Source organism: Spinacia oleracea, chromosome 4 (assembly GCF_020520425.1).
Source record: "Spinacia oleracea cultivar Varoflay chromosome 4, BTI_SOV_V1, whole genome shotgun sequence".
NCBI lineage: Eukaryota > Viridiplantae > Streptophyta > Magnoliopsida > Caryophyllales > Amaranthaceae > Spinacia > Spinacia oleracea.
Window position 1 is genome coordinate 171,389,716 of NC_079490.1, and position 20,589 is coordinate 171,410,304.

Consider the following 20,589-nt stretch of genomic DNA (forward strand, 5'->3'; position numbering starts at 1 on the left):
GGAAAAAACCTCAGTTGAGACTCCTTGGAGTGATGCTGGCCATCGAGGTACCCATGCAGACTCTCGCAGGAGATTAGTACACTCGCCGACTATGGTGACAACTCCTCGTCGTAGAAACAAAAAACAAAAAAAACAAATAGTGCTAGAGCTGAAAACTAGTAACATAATCCAAGGTCATTCAATATTTTTGAGACCAATCTCTCTGTATTCACAAATTTTTACAAAGCTGAAAACTAGCTTTACTAATCTTTTCTAGCCAACAAAAGGTTGATGATATTATACTATTACATCATTAGTATAAGTAGCATTCAACAGTGTTGAGCTCAAGTATCTCAGCCCAGCCCAGTCCAGCCCAGCCCATATACTCACGTATCTCAACCCGGCACAACCCTGCCTTCTTTAACTTCGGCCCGACCCGACCCTAACCCAACCCGTTGAACAGGTCTATTCAACACTATGGAACATTGGTGGGGATTAAACTGAGATCACCTGCATCATTCACATTTTGTCGACTGCTGCTGTTGTTTCGGTCAGATGACAAAGCCCTAGTTTTCTCCTCACCAATCTCAAGCTTGCAAAGAGGGCATGAAGCATTGATTATTAACCATTTGTCGACACATTCGGCGTGAAAGAGATGAGAGCAAGGAAGTTCTCTTATATCATCGTTCTCCATATAAGATGCTAAGCAAATACAACAAAGCTGCACCAAGTTTTATTTACAAGAAGAGAGAGACAACCACGAGTCAGTAATTCTAAGTTGGAAATTCACAAAATAGACTGAGTTGTACAAAAATCAAACAATATAGGAATTGGAAAAAAGAAAAGAGAAAGAAGAGGATGGATGGACATGACATTTATTACCAGATTGGTAGCTGGTAATAAATGGTGGAAATGAGAATAAATCTAAGTGTTATTTGACAAGAAAATAACATCATGATGTCCATGGTATTGAAATTTTGTTTGAAACTTGGTGTTTTTCTTCATAAATTGCATTTCCACCTAATACCACTACCCAAATGGGAATGGATGATAATGAAAATTTATATTAAAAAAAAAAAAAAAAACAGAAATCATTTTGAGTGAGCTAGCATTACCATGGAATGGATATTTATTTTCTATACAAATTCATTCTGATTGATGCCATTTATAGTCGGCTACCAAACGGGTTGTAATGTGCTACACAGTTAATGTTGTAATTTTATGGGATCTAGAAGACTAGAACATTCACTCATAACCTGAGTTGAGTCCCATGAGAAACTTGAGAAGTGAACGATCACTACTATGTTGCCTTGTGGATGTGTCAAAACATATGTTTTCTCCGAAATCAATATTAGCACTCTGCTGTTCTCCATATATACGGAGTATATTCATTTCAAATATCAAACAAGCAAATTGGCCAAGTATTTTAAGCTTTGATGGATAAGAAACTATGCTTCTTTTTTAGCACACAACCATTGATTAACTAAATTATATACTACTCCGTATAATAAATGAAGAATCGATAAAAACAAACAACATGACACTTACTGCATCTTCTCCTGATATGGCATGCTCATTCTGAGTTCCATCAGCCAAAATGCCACCTTTACTAGCCTTCAAGCATAGTTCATCATCAATACTCCCATTTTTTCTTGACTTGAATTTGTAGGTCGGTAGAGCATCTATAGTTTCTGTACTCGCTCCTCTGGGTTTCGAGAGATCTTCTCGAATACCCATCACTGAAATAATACAGGGCAAGCAGCAGAAAATAGTAGCACAAAGAAGAAATGGCAACGCGTACCCAATGCAGCTGAAGGTAAGGAAAACTATACATAACCTGTATAGGGGACAAATATTATTTAGTCCACATGAGGAATAAAGATAGGGAAGATTAAGGGAAACTAATTATGATTAATGTACCTATACAACTTTGGAGCTACAGATGGAGAGGAATGTGCCCCAAAAATCCACACATTACCCACAACAAACCAAACTGCAAAGAAGCAGTCCAAGGCCATCTTGAAGTGATCTACTATTCCATTCAGTCTGCAATTGAAATGCTTCTTATTTAGTAATGAACAATCAATTTATGCCGATTTACAAAGAAATTGATCAAACATCGAATCTCACCCAAGACCGTAAAAAATTGATAGGCTATTTATTCTAGTTTAGAAAACACTCCCTCCGTTTCTTTTTTATTGCCCCGTACAGTCGTACACTAAAGTTCACTTTATTAAGGCTTGCGCAAAAAAGTTGCACATGGGTTGGTATTTTCTCCTTTTGTGAGTTTGCAAGGGGAAAAAGTTACCATATTGGTATGGGGAAAAGTCGAAGGGAGACCCCAAAAAGGAATACGGGCCAAACAACAAAAGGACGGAGCGAGTAGCCAACTATTCGATTGACTTAATTTCTTTATTCCCCACTATGACTGTTTCCTCTTTCCTTTAATCCGGTAAAATGATTTAGATTCACACATTAAAATAGTCTTTTATGTTCTTATTTCCCTGAGGTCTGCTTGACTCAACTAAATAATCAAACCACGAGAGAGAAGAGGTTCAAAAAACAAACTGAAAAATATTGACCAAGTGTAACGTATTCTTTCCCTCATACTTTGCTCCAAAATCTAGCTAAATACAAGTGACCAAGTGCAACGTATTCTTTCCCTTGCCTATTTAGAATAAAACCCTCACCCCCCCCCCCCCCCTAGAAAACTAAACATTTTCCTTAGATAACAAAGAAGTGCAAATATGTTCTCTAAAAACTAGTTCTATAACACTTGCTGTGGATTTTCAACTATAGAGATTGTAGTCGTCAATAATCAATGAACATGAACAATTTTGACTGAAATGCATGCAAGAGAAAGAACTTTCAGTTGAAGAAGGATCACAGCTAAGGCCACCTATGCTCCTATGATGCACATCGAATTTAGGATACCATAACTTATTAATGACACTGCATAAATAAAAAGAAGTCATAATAAATGTATGTACTCTTTTCTCTCAAACTTGCAGGTTCTTTGTGGTGGATGATCTATTTTCTTTATCTTTCATCTCTTTTCCAGGGTTTTCATTTATTTCCCCCTCTAGGACGAGTGGAGGAGAATGGACTTAGGCTCCGTTTGGTAGAGTGTAAAACGTTTTCATGGAAAACGATTTTCCCCTTTTCAATCATTTTACGTTGTTTGGTTTGACAAGGGATGGAAAAAAAAAATACATAGCTCCCTCATAGGTGGAAAAAACTTTTCCTTTGAAAGGGTGGTAAACTACTTTTCCACCTTTTCTCCTTACCTCCCTCTCCCTTCTTCCCCTCGATCTTCACCATCTTCTCCCATTTTCTTTTAAGAAACCAAACAAAGGAAAACTAGTTTGGAATTGCGTTTTCCATGGGAAAATGTTTCCCATCGAAAATCATTTTGCACTGAAAAACGTTTTACACTGAACCAAACGGAGCGTAAAATAAAAACTACTCCAGACTAGAAATATGATATTTAAGCACATGACAAATGATCTAAATAAGATAAAAACAACAGCTTACCGTACACTAATTCTCCGTCTCATTTGGTTGTTCCTAGCAACTACACGTGAATTTCCGTGGCTATCCACGCCTTGATTGAGAGAAGACGTGGAATCCGTAGCTTCAGCAGTAACACTACCTGGAGGGGCTGAAAATCGCTCGGTACCACGGCTGAAATTGCGAAGACGCCAATAGAGAATAGGAAGTGTTGCAAGACAACCACAAGCATAGCCCACAACCCATGCAAATAGCGGTGCTTCGGAACTCTTATATCTTGACAATGACAAAATAACTATAGAAGCAACAATTTGAGCAAGAGTGACAATCAGCTCAACTGAGATCCACAGACCAGAATTCAACGGGCTGGTGTAACCATATGAATCACCTCTACCAACATACGAAGGGTTTCCAGAATCGATTCTTCCAGAAGAAGACTGTGGCGAGGTAACTTGGTGTGTGCTACTTGAAGGTCTATCTACGGTATGATGGGATTCTTCTTGATTTGATAAACTTGAAGGAGCATCATTAGCAACAGCAATATCAATCACATGTTGACGACATTCACGGTTTTCCAATCGCTCCATGAGTAAAGGAAACTGATCTCTGGATGTTTCACTATGTAATACCAGCAGGGGAATGCCCATCTAAATCTGAAAACAAAAGTGGGTAGAACGAGCGTGGCATAGAGAGGCCGGTGTAGTGATACTTGCTCTATAAGTGGACTTGCCCTATTTCTGCATCAGTCACCAGACATTACTAGATAGTGGATACCTAGCACCAGAAAAAGTTGTATAAATTCAACTTCATTTTACTTGAACAGCCAAATAAAGTCTAAAAGGGCAACAAATACAAGATCAGAAGTATTGTGTCTAATCAATTAACAAATCCATAGCTTAATGTTTCTTCTTCGTTCAATCGGTAAAAAGAAGTGATTCAACTCAGCTTCATCAATCCTTACACAGGGAGATTTCTCAACTAAAAGAGCATATATCAATATATCATACCAAAAAAAATCAAAAATAAATAAATAAATAAACCATGTCTTTTGTATCAAATCATACTTTTTTCCCAATCATAGTTCTCCCCAAAATGACCACAGTCAGAAATTGCTCAAATAACATATACTCCTATTTTCTGCTAATTAACAAAAACTACTCACTGTTTTTTACCCTTTTTCCCAGAAAATCCAAAATGAGTAATTACAGATCCATCTATTAAGCAAACAACAGCAACAACAAAATCTCATCCCAAAAATTAACATAAACCCCAATCTTATAAGAAATAAACTCACATAAATCAGTAAAAAAACACAAATTAAATCATTGTGTGACAAAACCCCATTACATAAATTCGAGCTAAGCACAAACCCTTTAGTGAGAACGCGAACAGTTCCCAAAAATTACAAATTCGATGAACTTTAACAGTGAAAAGTTCAGCAGAAAACACTAAAATAAAGGCAATTTCCGAGTAAAATTAGCTAAACGAAGCAGATGATAGTTAATCAAATCAATAAATGCAAGTAAAAGTGGATAAAATGCTAGGAATCTTACAAGATTTTTACCAAATTTGGAGAGAGATGTTTCAGATTTCTTAGCTGATACTGATTCTGGGTAAAACTAGCTGATTTTTCGAGTAAAGATTTTGCAAAATCACAACTTTTGATTTCCTACTTCACACTCTGACGCAAAACAGCAAAAGGGGCTGGAAATTTGAAGTACAAGGTTAATGTCTTAATAACAGTAGTGTTTCGTGTACAGTGGCCAACCATAAAATGTACAAGTGCCCAAAAAATGAGGGACTATTAATGCCGGATTGAACTAATTTGAACTGAAATTAATAATAATAATAATAATAATAATAATAATAAGAAGAAGGAAATTAATTAAATTACTGACTCAATTTGTTTGTTTTTTTATTGAGGAAAAATACGAGCTAGTTCATTAATTAAGGGATAAAATGTCCGCGAATATAAATAAGAGAAATCTCTGGAGGACAGTGATTCTTCCAAATTTGTTCAACACAAAAAGGAACTAGCTCGCAAGGTGGTGGGCTACTGACTTTGAGTTTAGCATCTTTAAAATAAACAAATAAAGACAAATCACATGTTTATCACTCGATCCGTCACCCATTTATTTTATACGAAGTACAGGTTATTTAAATATTTATATATTTAAAACATAAAACGTGTTGGTAAAACCGTTATTTTTTAAAAAGTTAGCATTTGTTGAATTTTTTTTATAAGTTGTGCGTGATGAGAAATAATTGCATGTGTCGAACGTTAATGTAGGTAGTGAATAAGCTTGTTTCTTGGTTAATTATTTATGCATATTATAAGGTGTTAATTTTTTAATGGGGTTAATATTTTTACCTAATCCACCTGGTTCACTCGCGGAATGGATAAACGAAATATAGGTGATAGGCAAATCTGGTGTCCGGCTGACGGATGGACCGAGTGAATGCGGGTAGTTCTCCAACTGATCTGAATCCGGGATGTAAAAAAACATCGGTAGGGGAGCGTTCCGTGTTAGTGAGAAACGCGTGCGTGAGCCGCGTTGGACGAAGCGGAAGCGAGAATGTCGGCTTGAGTAACGCAAACATTGGTGAGAATCCAATGCCCCGAAAACCTAAGGGTTCCTCCGCAAGGTTCGTCCACAGAGGGTGAGTCAGGGCCTAAGATCAGGCCGAAAGGCGTAGTCGATGGACAACAGGTGAATATTCATGTACTACCCCTTGTTGGACCCATTTCCATCCTTAAAGTAAACAAATAGATAGATAGTTTTCCAAGTTTCACACTTATTATATAGTAATGTAAATAAATGGTACATAATGTAGGATTTTGATGTTACTTTTTCATGTTTTATATCATTTGAACGGAAATTTTTGACCTTAATTACACAAACTATCCTTAAAGTAAACAAAACAACACCAACTAATACGAAAACAAGACACAACTCAAACTATCACTAACTTGTTTTGGAAATAAAGTTTATAATCAAACAGAGGGAGTAGCTAACAATTAAAAAAAAGTGAATAAAGAACATACCCTAAATAAGAATTCTACTTAAATTATAGAATTAACCAAAATTTTCACATGGAAGGGCGTTTATACAATACAATAATTTAGAAAAATATCTGAAAAGCCATACAACAATTTTTCGAGCAGATCGCCTCCGTCCATACTTCGATGATCACAAAAGAGAAGCCTGTAATTCAAAAACTTTCGTAACCCTTCCCGAGTTCCTTAATCAAAACTCCAAATGTGGAGTATTATGCAATCATCATCATATAAGCTAAAAAGCAAGGATCTATCTCACTGAAATCACATTTCAGAGGGCAAAAAATCAAAAAAATATCCTAGTTATAAATAAAGGACCCTAATTATACACATTTTGCAAGGCATATATAGATATCGTGTGGTGCTAAACTTGCACAAAAGAACCCGGGCCTTCTTCTGAAGGTTGAATAACTCGAGTATGACATGCATATCATCCGGGAAACACAACCCTAATTTCCCGAGTTCATGTTTAAACGGGCATGTCATATACTCTTGTAGATCAGTCTACGGACGGATGTTATCAGGCACGTTTAAATCTTCAAGTCCTTGAATGTTTCCAAATTCCCATTTATTGAAACGGAGCCAGTGTGATTTGCGGACCCGTTTTCAGAATTTTCGCAAGAGGTGTTAAGATAGGCATTCGAGACAGCAGAGCTTTGGCTGCCTTCTAAATACACAGAATGAGGAAAATATTCGGCACATCGGGTCTTCCATCCTGCACAAGTTTAAATAGCATGTTGAAGATCAATAAAATCGAACAAAGGAAACATAACGATCAGTCACATTTAGGTCAGTCAGGCTTGTTTGGTTGACAACTTGACATGGGAATTTAATTCCTATAGAAAGTTGTAGTTCAAAGGAAATTACTTCCCTTGTTAAATTCATGGGAATCTCCTTAAGTTGTTTGGTTAACAACATGAGAATTAGAAATTCCCATGATTTTGATTGACCAAGGGGGGCTAGGTAATCTACTTCCCATGTTTTGCAACTTCCCGTGGATTCTAACTTCCTCCATTTTTTTTTTATGTCAACCAAACAACTACCTTATTTATAAATTTCCACTTCCCCCATTTTTAGTTGTCAACCAAACAACCCCTAAGTTTATCTACCCAACAAAAAACAATCAGTCACATCCAAGTCTTACCCAATAAAAGACAAAATTGATCAACTCACAGTCAGGTAGGTCAAATATATATATATGGATATGTAGACCAGGAAAAATTGGCTTCTAGCTGATTATCCATATCAGAATTACCAAGTACAAACCAAAACTGTACCCGTGACCCAAACCGACATGGAAAAACTGGCTTCTAGCTGATTATCCATATCAGAATTACCAAGTACAAACCAAAACTGTACCCGTGACCCAAACCGACATGAACTCTCAACCAAAAAATCAATGTGACAAATGTTGGTAATTTTTCATAAAAAGCTAATTGACAACACATATATGACACAACCCGCGCAGACCAGAACCTACCTGAGCTTTAATATCCCTTGCTGTGTCACATATTCATCTTTCGAGTTTCATTTAAAATGACTATTTACAAGTCCCAGAAGAAAAGGGGGGGGGGGGGGGGGGGGGGGCAGTTGGCCAAGTAAATCAGAAGGATATACAAGTACCAACCTTTGTTTGACATAGACTTTACAAACTTTAGGTGAATAAATTTCTTTCTTTTAACTTTTTCGTGGGAAAGTTGACTCTCAACTAGAACTCACTAAAGTTAAACTTCCTACCAAATTAGACGTTACAGACTTAAAGAGCATACAGTTATCGTACAATAGAACCTAGCCTATAAATTTGTGAAAACTGCATCGTGGTACCAACTACTAAAACGACAAGTTAAGCATGTTCCTATAGACAAAAAATTTGCTTATAAAATGACTCTTGGAATCTAAACAAAACTTCTTATAAAAAATCAAAAGGTCTTGCGCGCACAAGGTGTACAATAAATTTATTGTACACCAAGATAACTTTTATGCAGTTTTTCGTAACTTTAACCTATTTTTCTGTAACTTTTATATTATAAAATTAAAAAGTTGATAGATAAACATTTTAAAGGTTAAATGATTAATTTATACATTATTAGTGATTTTGAAGAAATAATTTTTTATTCAAATGAAAAAATTTATCATTAAAAAATAGATAACTTTTACATATATAAATGTAACTTTAAAGCATTTTAAGTCAACTTTTACTTCACAATATTTATTGTACACCCATTGTAAATAAGAATTTGTGATAACAAATTTGCCAACACAACCAATTTTCTAGCAAGTGTGATGTAGAACCGTCAACACAAGAAATTATACTGGAAAGGCCATAAACTACTTACTTGATGCTGCATCATTATCATGCAAAACATTTTCCAAGAGTTTGTGAACTGCAATACAGTCTTTAAGCTTCCACTGCCCGATACGGCCAAGAGCTCCATTTCTGAAAAAATATTTATGATTTAACACCCAACATAAAAAATCAAAGATGGTACACTTGTTTCAAATTATTTTTGCTATAAATATATCACTGCAATCTGCCAAACTATCTATATAAAACAAGAACATTATGCAAGTATAGAGAGCACCACATAGGGATGTCATTATATAAAATAAAATTTTGAATTAAAAATTATACTCCCTCCATCCCTTTTTACTTGCCCTATAGACTTTTCCCGGGTATTTTAGGAAAATGAAAAGGCAGAGAGAAGAAAATGAGTGGGTGGATGTTGGGACCCAACTCAAAAGAAAAAGTAGAGGGGAAAAATTATCAAACAGGAAATGAGGTAAGTAATTCTGGACATCTCACAAAGGAAAATGGGGCAAGTAAAGTAGGACGGAGATAGTAATATCAGACAGAGATGAGAACAGGAGATGAGATCATATTACGTCGAAATCATGTCGTTTGATGATTCTTCAATCAACTTAACAGCCTCAGACTTCTTATTTGGTTCCAAAAGATGAAGCATTTCTGCGACTGCTGTTCTGTGCATCAAGGAAGCTGCAGGGAAAAAAAGTCAGCACAAACTGCCAAAACAAGGAACCGAGAACAAGACCAAAACATTTCAAGATAGTACCTTCATGCTTCTTCAAGAACGACATGTTTGCATCCATCAGAGATTTTTCATGCACTTGACTGTATAGAAAGGAAGATACAATTAGAATAAATCTGGATGAATCGAAAAATTTATTCATAATAATCAGAACAACTAGATAACCTTATAGATGGACGCTCTGCTTCCAACACGTTACAGACAAGTCGCTCAGCATCAGAGACAGGAGCAGGCATAGAGCTCACCTTGCTGAAAAATCTTATCTGTAATTAAGCAAAAGATTCAGCACTTGCCTATCTGATAAACTGAAGTAAAAGGACACCAATTGATGCAAACCAAAATTATGGAAATAAGAACCAGCCAAAGACTCAACAGAAAGAGAGGAGAGCGTACCAAACAGCGATGTGAATCTGGGTTTTCTGCGTCCAACCTCAATAAATTCTTCACAGCCTACAAGCAAAACAAGTATCAACCAAAGAACAAAAGAAACAGCGTTTTATAATGCCAACGTATAGTAATATAATGATAGTAACAATCCATCCTGAAAGTATGATAATACCAATTAGAGTTCCATATTAAAGTTGACGCCCATTAGGCAGACAAATTACCTGAAAAGCAAGTAAAATCTTCGGCTTTCTCATATTTACTTCAAATGACAGCAAGTGTGTTTCCAAAGTATCTGCTGAATTTTTCTGCAACAGCTTCAGATACTTTGTAGCTTCCATCATTGGGTCCTCAACCTACACAAAAAACTTGGTTCACGCAACTGTATGTAGATATGGTTTCAAAACCACATAAATAACTGAATGTGAAAGAGGATTTACAAACTTTTAGATAATAAATAAATAATAAAGTAGAAAAAGAACCTGCAACAGTTTCTCTCCATTTGGATCGGGATCCACTGCTTTGACTTGTTTTTTACCAGATTTTGAGACATTGCTTGTGGTTGTTTCCTCGCTCTTACTTTCTGCCTCCTGAAAGTACACAGGAATTAGTTTGCCATTTAATGAACAAGGAATATCAACAAACATCGTTTAAAAACAAGAGACATACTTTCTTAGCTCGGGCTTCTGCCTTCCTCTGCTTTTGCCTCAATTTCTTTTTCTGAGAAGGAAGCAACTTGGACATTTCCTCATCTTCTTCAGTTGCAGACTTGGAAGGGGCATCAAACAACTTAATGTAGCATCTGCAACAACAAATAAACAATCAAACCTAAGAAAAACCAGGAAAAAAGAACGATTGAAAACATTTACCTTTACAGATATAAATTATGCATAAACTTGTAGAACTAAAACTTGTAACTAAGCTAAGCTACATTTTGAATTTTGATGTATTAACAAAGAATAATATGCCAAAGAAAAAGAATGAACTCCGGAAACACAGCTGCACTAAAAAGTTGAACATCAGACGAACATCTAATTGTGCTGGCCGCCTTAGAAAATAACTTGTATATTCAGTAGCAGTGACAAGGCATCTGGCGTTTCTGCTAAGAAGACTATAAAGCCACAAAGTACTGAGAAAGGGGGTGATAAATGGTGGTGAGACTCGAGAATTAAATGCAAGTTTGTAACTGGAATACCATGACAATGTCTAAAACCCAGTGTATAAAAAAGCTCAAGCATACGAAGGCATTAGGGGTCTTACAACTAAAAAAGTAAATATCTCCAATTTTATACGCGTAAAAATTATAAAAGTTGATATTCTGAAAAATACATCGAAAAGAATCTAACAAGAGCCTACATGACTATACTATTAGATTAAAAAATGCAATGGGGCAATATTTAAAGGATGGAGGGAGTAGATGACAGAAATTAGAGATCTTTAGAAATGTAAAGTGACAGTTAAAACGAACTAAAAGCTTCTGCAATGAAGAGGGTTGAACTATATTAATTAGCAACTGAATGAAGTACACGACACTGCAAGGAACTTCACCATGGCATCTAAAGGAGGGGGGTAGGGGGGTGACGATTCACCTGATTGCCCCAGCTGCAGCTTTTTGAAAATATGATTGTGAATGCAAACGGTCCTGGAACTTCAGCATTTCCACATACGTTCTCAAAGTCATTTTTCTTAGACAATATGAGTGGAAATCAAATTGATCCTCTGTTATATCAGCATAATGCTTCTCGACGGCTAAAAATTTCTTTAATGAACGTCCAAGATCACCTTGTCTGAAGTAGCTCTCGCCAGATGCAAGCTCATACCTTCCACACAATCCAACCCACAACTAAATATTTTTCAAATATATGTTGCATCCAAAATTACTTATAGAAAATCAAATACGTACCACATGCACTGCATGTCATACAGATTATTGTGCTGATCACCATCTTTTGTAAACAAGACAGCTGTTTTCTCAGCTAAAGTGACCTGCATATATGCCAAATAGAAGGAAAGTTAAAGAAATGGAACCAATATAGAAAAGTCAAACAAGTTCACAACAGCAGCAAAACATAAAAAGAAGAAAAGGGCAGACCTGATCAGCTTGCAACATACGCTTGACACATTCACTATTTATGTAGCGATCAGCAAGATCCATGCATCGGGCTTCATCTGCCAAAGCAGCAGCAGCCTTCAAGTCACCAGCATGCTTCAATATTCGGCTCTGAGGTAACATGGCAAACAGTATAAGCATGGTAGCATATATATTACAATATTCAATTTTACAAACACAAGTCATTGATCACATGACGACAACGTGATAATTTAAAGAACAAGCTAACAAAAGACAAGCTCAAGAAATCCTGAAAAGACTGCCGGATATACGAACGAACCTTGGCAGAGTACAGGTCAATCACTGTAGGAGTGTGATTTATAGCTTCATCGATTTTTTCAAGAGCGGTGCTGAATTGACTACGTCTATCATAATGCTGCAAAAGCAATGGGTAAAAAGGAACAAAAGGACTTTCAGAAAGAGTAAAAGGGATAACAGCCTGTATTAAATATAATCATATTTCAAAAATCCAGACCTGCGCCACCAAGAACAGAGTCCACATAAAGGTACAAGGAGGCTCTTTTTCAGTTCTGTAAAAGCCGACAAAGGACCGGGTGTCAAGCAGTAAAAAACAAGAAATTTAAGTACAAAATAAAAACAGAAATAAACATGTACAACCACGAAACTTACACAATACTATGCTTTCAAAGGGTGGAAAACAGAGTACACCAAAATAAATAAATAAATCTCATTATTTTTCGACTATCAGAACATCAGTAAGTCATTTTTTTACCCCCTTTTGTCCATTATTACCCCTCTGCCCTCTCGAATAATGAAAACTAGAAGGAATAAAAGAGGGGTTGTGTCAACAATTAGAAGGATGTAACTGCCTTAAAAACTGGCAAAATATTAATCTGGTAAGCCTCTTTGAAGCATTAGAAACGGGCAAAATATTAGATTGGTTCCACAAGACCGCGAACATAACCACGGGATTCTGAGTTCTGCCTACCCAAAACTCTACAAAATCAGGAGACACTATATCTAGCCAAGGGCATTATTGTTGAGACAGCAACATCCAGAAGGGGACCCTGGTTTTAAAGCCAATGAGAGCACAATCAGCATAAGCACGTATATCCAATAGATGTACACCAAGATCCGGTAATGCATCTCCTGTTTCCCTAACAGATTCCTAGAGACTTTTGTGTGACAATCATACAACGATTCAAAGAATATGTATAGAAAGGCTATTTACAGAATAAATAAACGTATAACACATCACATTCATGAATAGGACACATTAAAAACCAATCAGTTATCCAAGATTGCACCTACTATAAGAGCCTATCAGAAACACCTTATTCTATAACAAGAGGCATATTAAGTCAACTTACTTCCCAGGATAGCCTCCAGTTTTGCTGATCGAATCCTCCAAATCTAATATCAACTTTTCAAGAATGTCTGCCTGTTGAAGAGAAAGAAGGCAGGGTAAGAATTTAAGATTTAAGCATTAGAACCAAACTATCCCACATCCCTGAGATCCCCTTCCTCCCTGTAGCAAAAGAAAAGGTAAACCCTTCAAAGAAAAGAAAATGGTAGAAGTAAAACAGATCAAAAGAAAATAATGCACCAATGTCGACCAATTTTGCTACTGCTTTATTCCACACAACTAAAAACGCACACTGACCTTTCCAGGTTGATCGTACAGTGGAGACAGATCTGAAAACAAAGAAGGAACCCCCTGCAAGCACCGGATAACAAGCATGAAATAATTTGATGAAACCAACAACCAGGTAAATATAGTAACAAGATTCACAATACCTTGGTTAACAGCGGCCGGATATAATTGTCTGCAGCTTCTCGAAATTTCTCCCCTTGGAGAAAATCAAGTGGAATTCGCTAGTATAGGAAAAACAGGTGAAACACGAAAAGGAGTTAACAACGGCGAGAAAGGGAGGCCCGGGGGAACAAGCTACACTCAAGGAGAAGAGAACCAGTAACAAATGAGGATCCATCCAATAAACACGAAAAAGATAAGAAAACAACTAATGTGAGGCAACTAGAATAATGCAATTGAGAATATAACTCAACAACAATACATATTTCTAAATAGCTGAAGGGAATATTAATAATTCATTTCTAACCTTAGCTGCAGATGACCATTTATATTCTTGCTGCAGTGATTTATATAACGCATCAAGTTGCTCTATCTCGTTAACAGAATACTGTCCTTTTTCTGAATACAGTCCAAGACATTTTTGCAAACCTTCATAGTATCTACATCAAGACAAACACAATATTTAACATACAAGAGAGAGAGATGCATTAGCCTCAACCCACCGTCGCAGCCATCTCCATAGGAGGTGACAAAATTATAGATATGCAATCAAACAACATTTAAGGTTCTGGGGCTTGGCAGAAAATGCTTAAAATTTTACTTTGCACAGTTGAGGGGGCATTTTCTTCACAATTATAAAACCTTAAGATGGCTGATCACCCAGAAATCCTTAAAGCAAATCCTAAACAAGTTTGCATGTCCACCAAAACAAGCAGAATGTTTCATTTAGCAAACAAGAAAAGTGAAATAGCAAGTACTTATAATTGTCAGGATTCATTGAAAGCAGCATCCTGTATAGTTTTGCAGCTTCTTCCAAACGATTAAGTTTCACCAGAAGGGAAACCTCCTGCTCTTTGTAAGATAATCTATCAACCTATATCCAAACCAACGACGAACAATCAAGATTACAGGCTAAATAAATAAAAACTACAACAGGGCATTAGTCATATTATTTATTCTTCTCACGATTTTGATTTCCTTCCGCTGTAGTTCCTCATGTGCTCTCTCCAAGGATCCACAGTCCTCCAATAGAGACACCTGAAGAATAAAATCATATATTTGATGAATGCCATGGCTTGAAAAAGACAATAACAGAGAACTAAAGGCAGATAACACAAGAGCAAACTGGCGAGTAGAGTCTGTCACTTAATAATGCCAACAAAAACTGAAGTGAAGATGTTTTTTTTCCACCTAGAACTAAATTCAGTAATTAAAGTCAAAAGATGGAGAAATATCAAAGAGTTTTATTTTTTGTATAACACATCTTCCCTGTACAAATCAAGATAAGGCATTTATGGGGAAAAAATCAAGTGAACCTGAAATACAGTTGATTTTTGGCCATTATTAAAACCTCAGTTCACTTTAAATGCAAAGGACAATGAGTTTCTACAATCTAATATGACCAAAATCTTCAAAACGGCCATTGCCGCACATAAGAACATCAGCACAATAATAATATATATTCTGGGGATGAATAAAGCTCAACGAAGGTATAAAAGCTTAATCCTTGAGACTTACAACTAAAACCCCGCCCCACCACCACCACGGTGGCACCACCCCAAAAATAGGTAGCACTGTGAACTTTAAGATGCTGAAGGGTACGAAAATGAGAGACAATCTAACAATATAAAATCAAATTTCCCACCCCGAAAGGATAATACCATTGAAACCCAGGCATGTCTTCTTACTTAGATACCTTTGTTAATAAAAACAGAGTTGACCCCCCCCCCACACACACACGCGCACGCACAGAACAAAAAGTGCAATCTATACTTTTAGATGCCAAGCATGTCTTGGTTATGCAATTATAGTACCTTATACAGCAGCATTTCGCTGTGTTCACCTCGCTCATTATCTGGTGGATAATCATCCTCCAGCGTTCCTTCATAAGCCTCGAGAATATCAATTGCTTTTGATGCACTACAGTCCAAAATTGAATAGTAAGAATTAGACAAGACATTGCAGTTCCAAGAACTTCCAACAAATCTCAATACCAGACTTAGCAAGTACATTGGAATAATTTGTTTACAAATCACAAACAGTCTAGAAAGCAAAGACAAGGGAACGATTCAATAAGGACCAAGTCGGGAAAACCACGAAGACAAAGCAGATACCATCGTATACAAAACTCTCTAAATAATTGGACCAATTGGCCAAAAAGATTTGTCTATCCTGTAACTATTCTCAACTGGCTATTAGAATCTCAACAAATAGGTAGTTTTCCAATGAAGGGGGGGGGGGGGGAATTACCAGAATTTTCCAACAAGTTCCACGAGAACAAAACTGCATTGACTAAAAAGTGAAAAGACAAAAGGAATCTTGATTCTAGACCTAAACACTTCAAACTTACATGACCATACAAAAAAAAAATCAAAACTAACAAACCACTAGTCCAAGACATAGTAAGCCCCCCATGATCTGAATATTCATCACTGTAAACTACAACCCCACATCGGCCACATATAAGATTTGTGGCTACTCCTGTGACATGGGAAACCCCCCAAAGAATATTTTAGCATTAGGAAAGTCTTGCTGTCCCTCAGTTAATTAATTTCATTAATATTAACCAGATGGAAAATCTACTTAAGAGGAAACATATATACTTTAAGTTGAGGTGGTGCGAAACTGCAAAACCGATCCAATTCATGCGATGATTGGGTTTCAAGCTCAAAAGCCGCTGCCTTGTTTCCACAAAACCAGCCAAGTCACGCATTTGAGCCTGCAAGAATATCAGCAAGGAAAGACTTCAAATTTGGTAAATAGAGGAAGAGGAAAAGAGACACTTAAGTACTCAACAGTACTAACGATTTTCTTTTTGTTTTTAACTGTTCAGATATTACTCAAAAGTCCATAAAAAGATACTACTGAAGGGTTCTTTAGTTCAATCACTTCCATGTTTACAGATACATACTTGTGAAGTGTAAATGTCGGAAAACTAATACACACAAAAGCTGAATAACTGATCAATTCTCTCAAAAGAGAAAACCAATACAAATTGACCAATAATGCTACCAAGAGAGTGGTAATTATCCAGAATTCTCAAGTCCAAGAAAACAAATAAATAGTACATCACCTGCAAGAGAGATAAATCCCGCAAAATTTCAATGTTATCGGGATCAATCCTCAGGGCGTTTCTGTAACATTTAATAGCCTCCCTGTATTCCCTGTCTGAGCGGTATAGGAGGCCGTATACATGCCAACAAACATGACTTTTGAGATCATTCTGCACCAAGAAATGCATTTAATTACGATCTTACCATATGAAAACAAGACCAAGTCATAAACATGTCACTAAGAAAAACTAAGATCCCGCATGCTAACCTTTAATCCAAGCCTAACAAGTTCATAAGCTTCTGGTTTACGGTCCATGCAATTCAAAGTTAACCCTTTCATGGACAGGGTCTCTGCAAAGTGCAAACCATTCGAAGAAAGATTTTAAGATATTTTTTATGAAAATAAAAACAGTATCTCAATATTTATTAAGGAAACTTGGAACAGTCGTAACTATAATCAACAGGTTTGACACTAAATCATAAAACACAAATAATAAGAAATCAAGAATATCTCATATCATGGTGGACTACACCTCCCTCTCTTCATGAATTAAGTACCTAAAAAGTAACTTCCCACACATGATCATAGGCTATTCACATACAAACAGCCACATTTCAAAAGTATTGGCAGCAAATTGTCCAAACTACTAATTGCTTAAGCCAGATGACTATCTCCGCAAAGGGTCTGAACTTAAAGCAAAGGAGGAAAGCAATAATATACGTGAGATCAATATCATAAAGAAAAGCTACCTTGCAGTAGGGGAAAAGGGGGGGGGGGGGGGGGGAGGGATCAGAATGCTATGACCTATAGCTAGGAGATCATAAAGTCCCCTTCCCGTGTCTGGAACAGCAACTCAAAAAGACTTCATCAAAAGGTGTTGTAAATAGTTTAAAATCAAAAAGAAATAAAATTTGAGTAAGTAGGAAGACTTTGTTAAGGATAAAGTGACTTTGTTAGCTTCTTATGAACTAAGGCTACTATTGGCTTCCCAAACTGTTTTCTTTAAAAACTTTAAAGTTTCATTGTGGCACCGTCCTTTTGTATTACCCTTTCTGAGATTTAGTTTTGGAAAAAAAAAAGGATCGGAATAAGAAATGAATCAGCATTTGAGATACAATCCCCAGGAATTCACAAAAGATTCACATTTTCTTAGTTTACTGAAAGATTATATATTGGTGTCTCAAACTGAACACAATCATGCACTTTCAAGTTTCAACAGTCTAAACCAGAAATTATTAATACAAGATGCGCTGGCAGTACATACAGCAGCAGGATATGTGATAGAAGAACCTCTCAACAATAGGGCTTCTTATGAGCAATGCCAACTAGTTCATCCAAATCAAAGCACCAAACTAATGGTTACCAGAATCAAAAACTCAGCATTAATTTTTTCACATACCTCCATGTTCTGGAAATTTTTTCAGAATGGCATCTGCTGCCTTCAATCCCTTCTTGTATTGCTTTGTTTCATAGGATTTCTGGAAAAAGAATAGCAAACAGAAAATTAACTACAATTATAAAATCCATACACAATCACAATACAACCTTTAGAAGGTTCAAAAATGCATAAAAGAATTAGAAATTCAAGCCAAAACCATGTTGATTGCCTACGGTAAACCGGGGGGAAATACAAAGGGAAATGCCTCACAAGTTAAGCTGCTTACAGTACATGAGAAGTAGAGACCATCACCCTAAGTAAACCCAATGCCCCCCAACCTGGCTGCCTACGACACGAAGGGACAGACTACATTACAATTATTGGTACTATTACATTCAATACGATGATACTCTAAACCCTTAATTGTAACATTGCTTACTCAAGGAAAAGCCTTTGAAGGAGAAAAAAAAAAATCATAAAGCTCAACACTGATGATTATCAACATAAAAGCATGGTTATTTCCAATTTCTCAAGTAATCATTGTGATGAAACAGAATATTACAATCCTCTTTTCCCTAAAAAAAAAAACAGCATTCTCATTGCTTTCGTTGATAAGTAGCTAAGTATGTCAAATGTGTGAAATATAACCAATCAAAACAAAGACCCAATATTCAATGTAGGAAAATAACAACTGGAAGCTCAAAATCAAACACAAAACGTTTAACCCAACAAAAAAATCTAGAATTTGAGCAATAAATATTCCAAATAATCGAATTCTAATCTAGGGTTTAAGGGGAGGGCAATTCGGCGAGCAAATACATCGACAAAAAAATTAATTGAAGCTCGATCAATGGAGAATTGAATTAAAGAGTAAATTGGAGAGGAAAAGGGGGAGAGAACATACAACGATGAGCTTAAAGAGATTGGCTTCCTTGGGAGGAAGCGAGGCGCCCATTGTCGGCTGAGATGTCGGAGGTGAAGGAGCAGGAGAAGGGGAAGCTGAATGAGTTTTAATGGCGGCGGCGGCGGCAGAGATTGGTGGAGTTTCGAGGAGTTTCAATGGCTGCGGAGGAGAGAGAAAGAGAGAGAGAGAGAGAGAGGTGGCGTTTATCTGCTGCAACCCTACTGAAGGTGAGAATAAGGAGGGAAGAGGAGAGTGAAGGGGGAGGAAGGGTACTATGAGAGGAGAGACAAGTAGGGGACAGCCAAAGCAACTAAAATGTTCTTGTTTCTAGGGGTAAATTAGGTATTCCATTGAAGAACCCGATGCAAAAAAAAAAATGTTCTTTTCATCTTATTCTTATTATTTACGGAATATATCGTATTAATTAATTATTCTTAAATCAAGACCAAATAAGAAAAAATTAGACAATATCAGATTAGAAAAAAAGACCAAACCAGACCCGATCATAACAAGATGAATCAGACCAGAAACTAGAAAATTGTACCAGCGCAGGTAAAACAATAAAGTTTGAGATCGGATGATACCTAGGTCTAAGATCGGATCTCGTATGTGACAAATATCATTTGCCCTTGTGTTTCCTCTATGTCAAAAAGAAAAAAATAGTGAGAGCATAGGTCAATATGAAATTAATTTGAGATAATTTTGAGATGAATGGCATAGACCTCTAACGCTTTTAAGTAGTGAGGGAATATATAAACGAGTGTTTGCTATGATAATCTAGGTTGTTGTATGACGTACTCTTTTGTCTATGCTACGATGAAAAAGATGTTTAAAAATGGGTGTAAAATATTTTCTAATGTATAGATATATTATCGTGGTTGAGACTTGGGAGGCCAGGACGAAAGCACTTGGGCCTTGTTTAGCAATGTAATTGTTTATCAATTGTTGAATTCATTTTATTGCTTTGACCAGTTGTTTAAATTTGGCTTTTTTGTTACTATTTGACTTTTTATTTATTTAAAATAATGCTTGGTAATGTGGTCGATAGGGATTATTGACAAATTAAAAGGATAATAATACTCTCTATGTTCACAGTTTAACTGGACACGTTTGTCAATACACAACTTTGGCCATCAATATATTTAACTACATATTAAAAAAAAATATGTATTTGTTACATGAGCTGGATACATATATAGATCACTACACTAACGTACTTGATGGTCTTTCAAATTATGAAAAAAACAGCATAACAAATTGGATTACTTTACACAAAGACCGCCTTATGTGACCTATATAAAATTTTATAATAAGAAAAAAGTAATAATTTATGGAGGGGCAAGATGGTAAAAAGAGATTATCAACTCAAGAATAAATTAAGGTAGTGTTTC

At 36.3% G+C, this 20,589-nt stretch overlaps 2 protein-coding genes across 5 annotated transcripts; both read right to left on the reverse strand.

The window, feature by feature from the left end:
• Positions 1-143: 143 nt before the first annotated feature.
• LOC110787787 (E3 ubiquitin-protein ligase At1g63170) lies at positions 144-5,231 on the reverse strand. 4 transcript variants are annotated; one of them, XM_021992437.2, is made up of 5 exons: positions 5,054-5,231; positions 3,514-4,226; positions 1,900-2,025; positions 1,528-1,816; positions 144-700 (listed from the first exon to the last, which is right to left on the reverse strand). In XM_021992437.2, the coding sequence occupies exons 2-5, from the start codon at positions 4,134-4,136 to the stop codon at positions 455-457; spliced, it is 1,284 nt and encodes a 427-aa protein (XP_021848129.1). In that variant the 5' UTR covers positions 4,137-4,226; positions 5,054-5,231; the 3' UTR covers positions 144-454. The 4 variants fall into 4 exon arrangements, with proteins under 4 accessions (XP_021848129.1, XP_021848126.1, XP_021848127.1 ...); XM_021992434.2 differs by having other exon boundaries at positions 3,514-4,263; XM_021992435.2 differs by having other exon boundaries at positions 5,043-5,231.
• Positions 5,232-6,537: 1,306 nt separating this feature from the next.
• Positions 6,538-19,504, reverse strand: LOC110787786 (N-terminal acetyltransferase A complex auxiliary subunit NAA15). Its single transcript, XM_021992432.2, has 26 exons — positions 19,199-19,504; positions 18,316-18,394; positions 17,184-17,266; positions 16,936-17,085; positions 16,466-16,581; positions 15,677-15,782; positions 14,829-14,900; positions 14,621-14,736; positions 14,170-14,302; positions 13,847-13,924; positions 13,713-13,766; positions 13,420-13,490; positions 12,564-12,618; positions 12,369-12,464; positions 12,071-12,199; positions 11,882-11,964; positions 11,568-11,798; positions 10,648-10,780; positions 10,461-10,568; positions 10,203-10,334; positions 9,988-10,044; positions 9,760-9,857; positions 9,619-9,677; positions 9,431-9,542; positions 8,884-8,984; positions 6,538-7,262 (listed from the first exon to the last, which is right to left on the reverse strand). The coding sequence occupies exons 1-26, from the start codon at positions 19,247-19,249 to the stop codon at positions 7,078-7,080; spliced, it is 2,688 nt and encodes an 895-aa protein (XP_021848124.1). The 5' UTR covers positions 19,250-19,504; the 3' UTR covers positions 6,538-7,077.
• Positions 19,505-20,589: the final 1,085 nt, after the last annotated feature.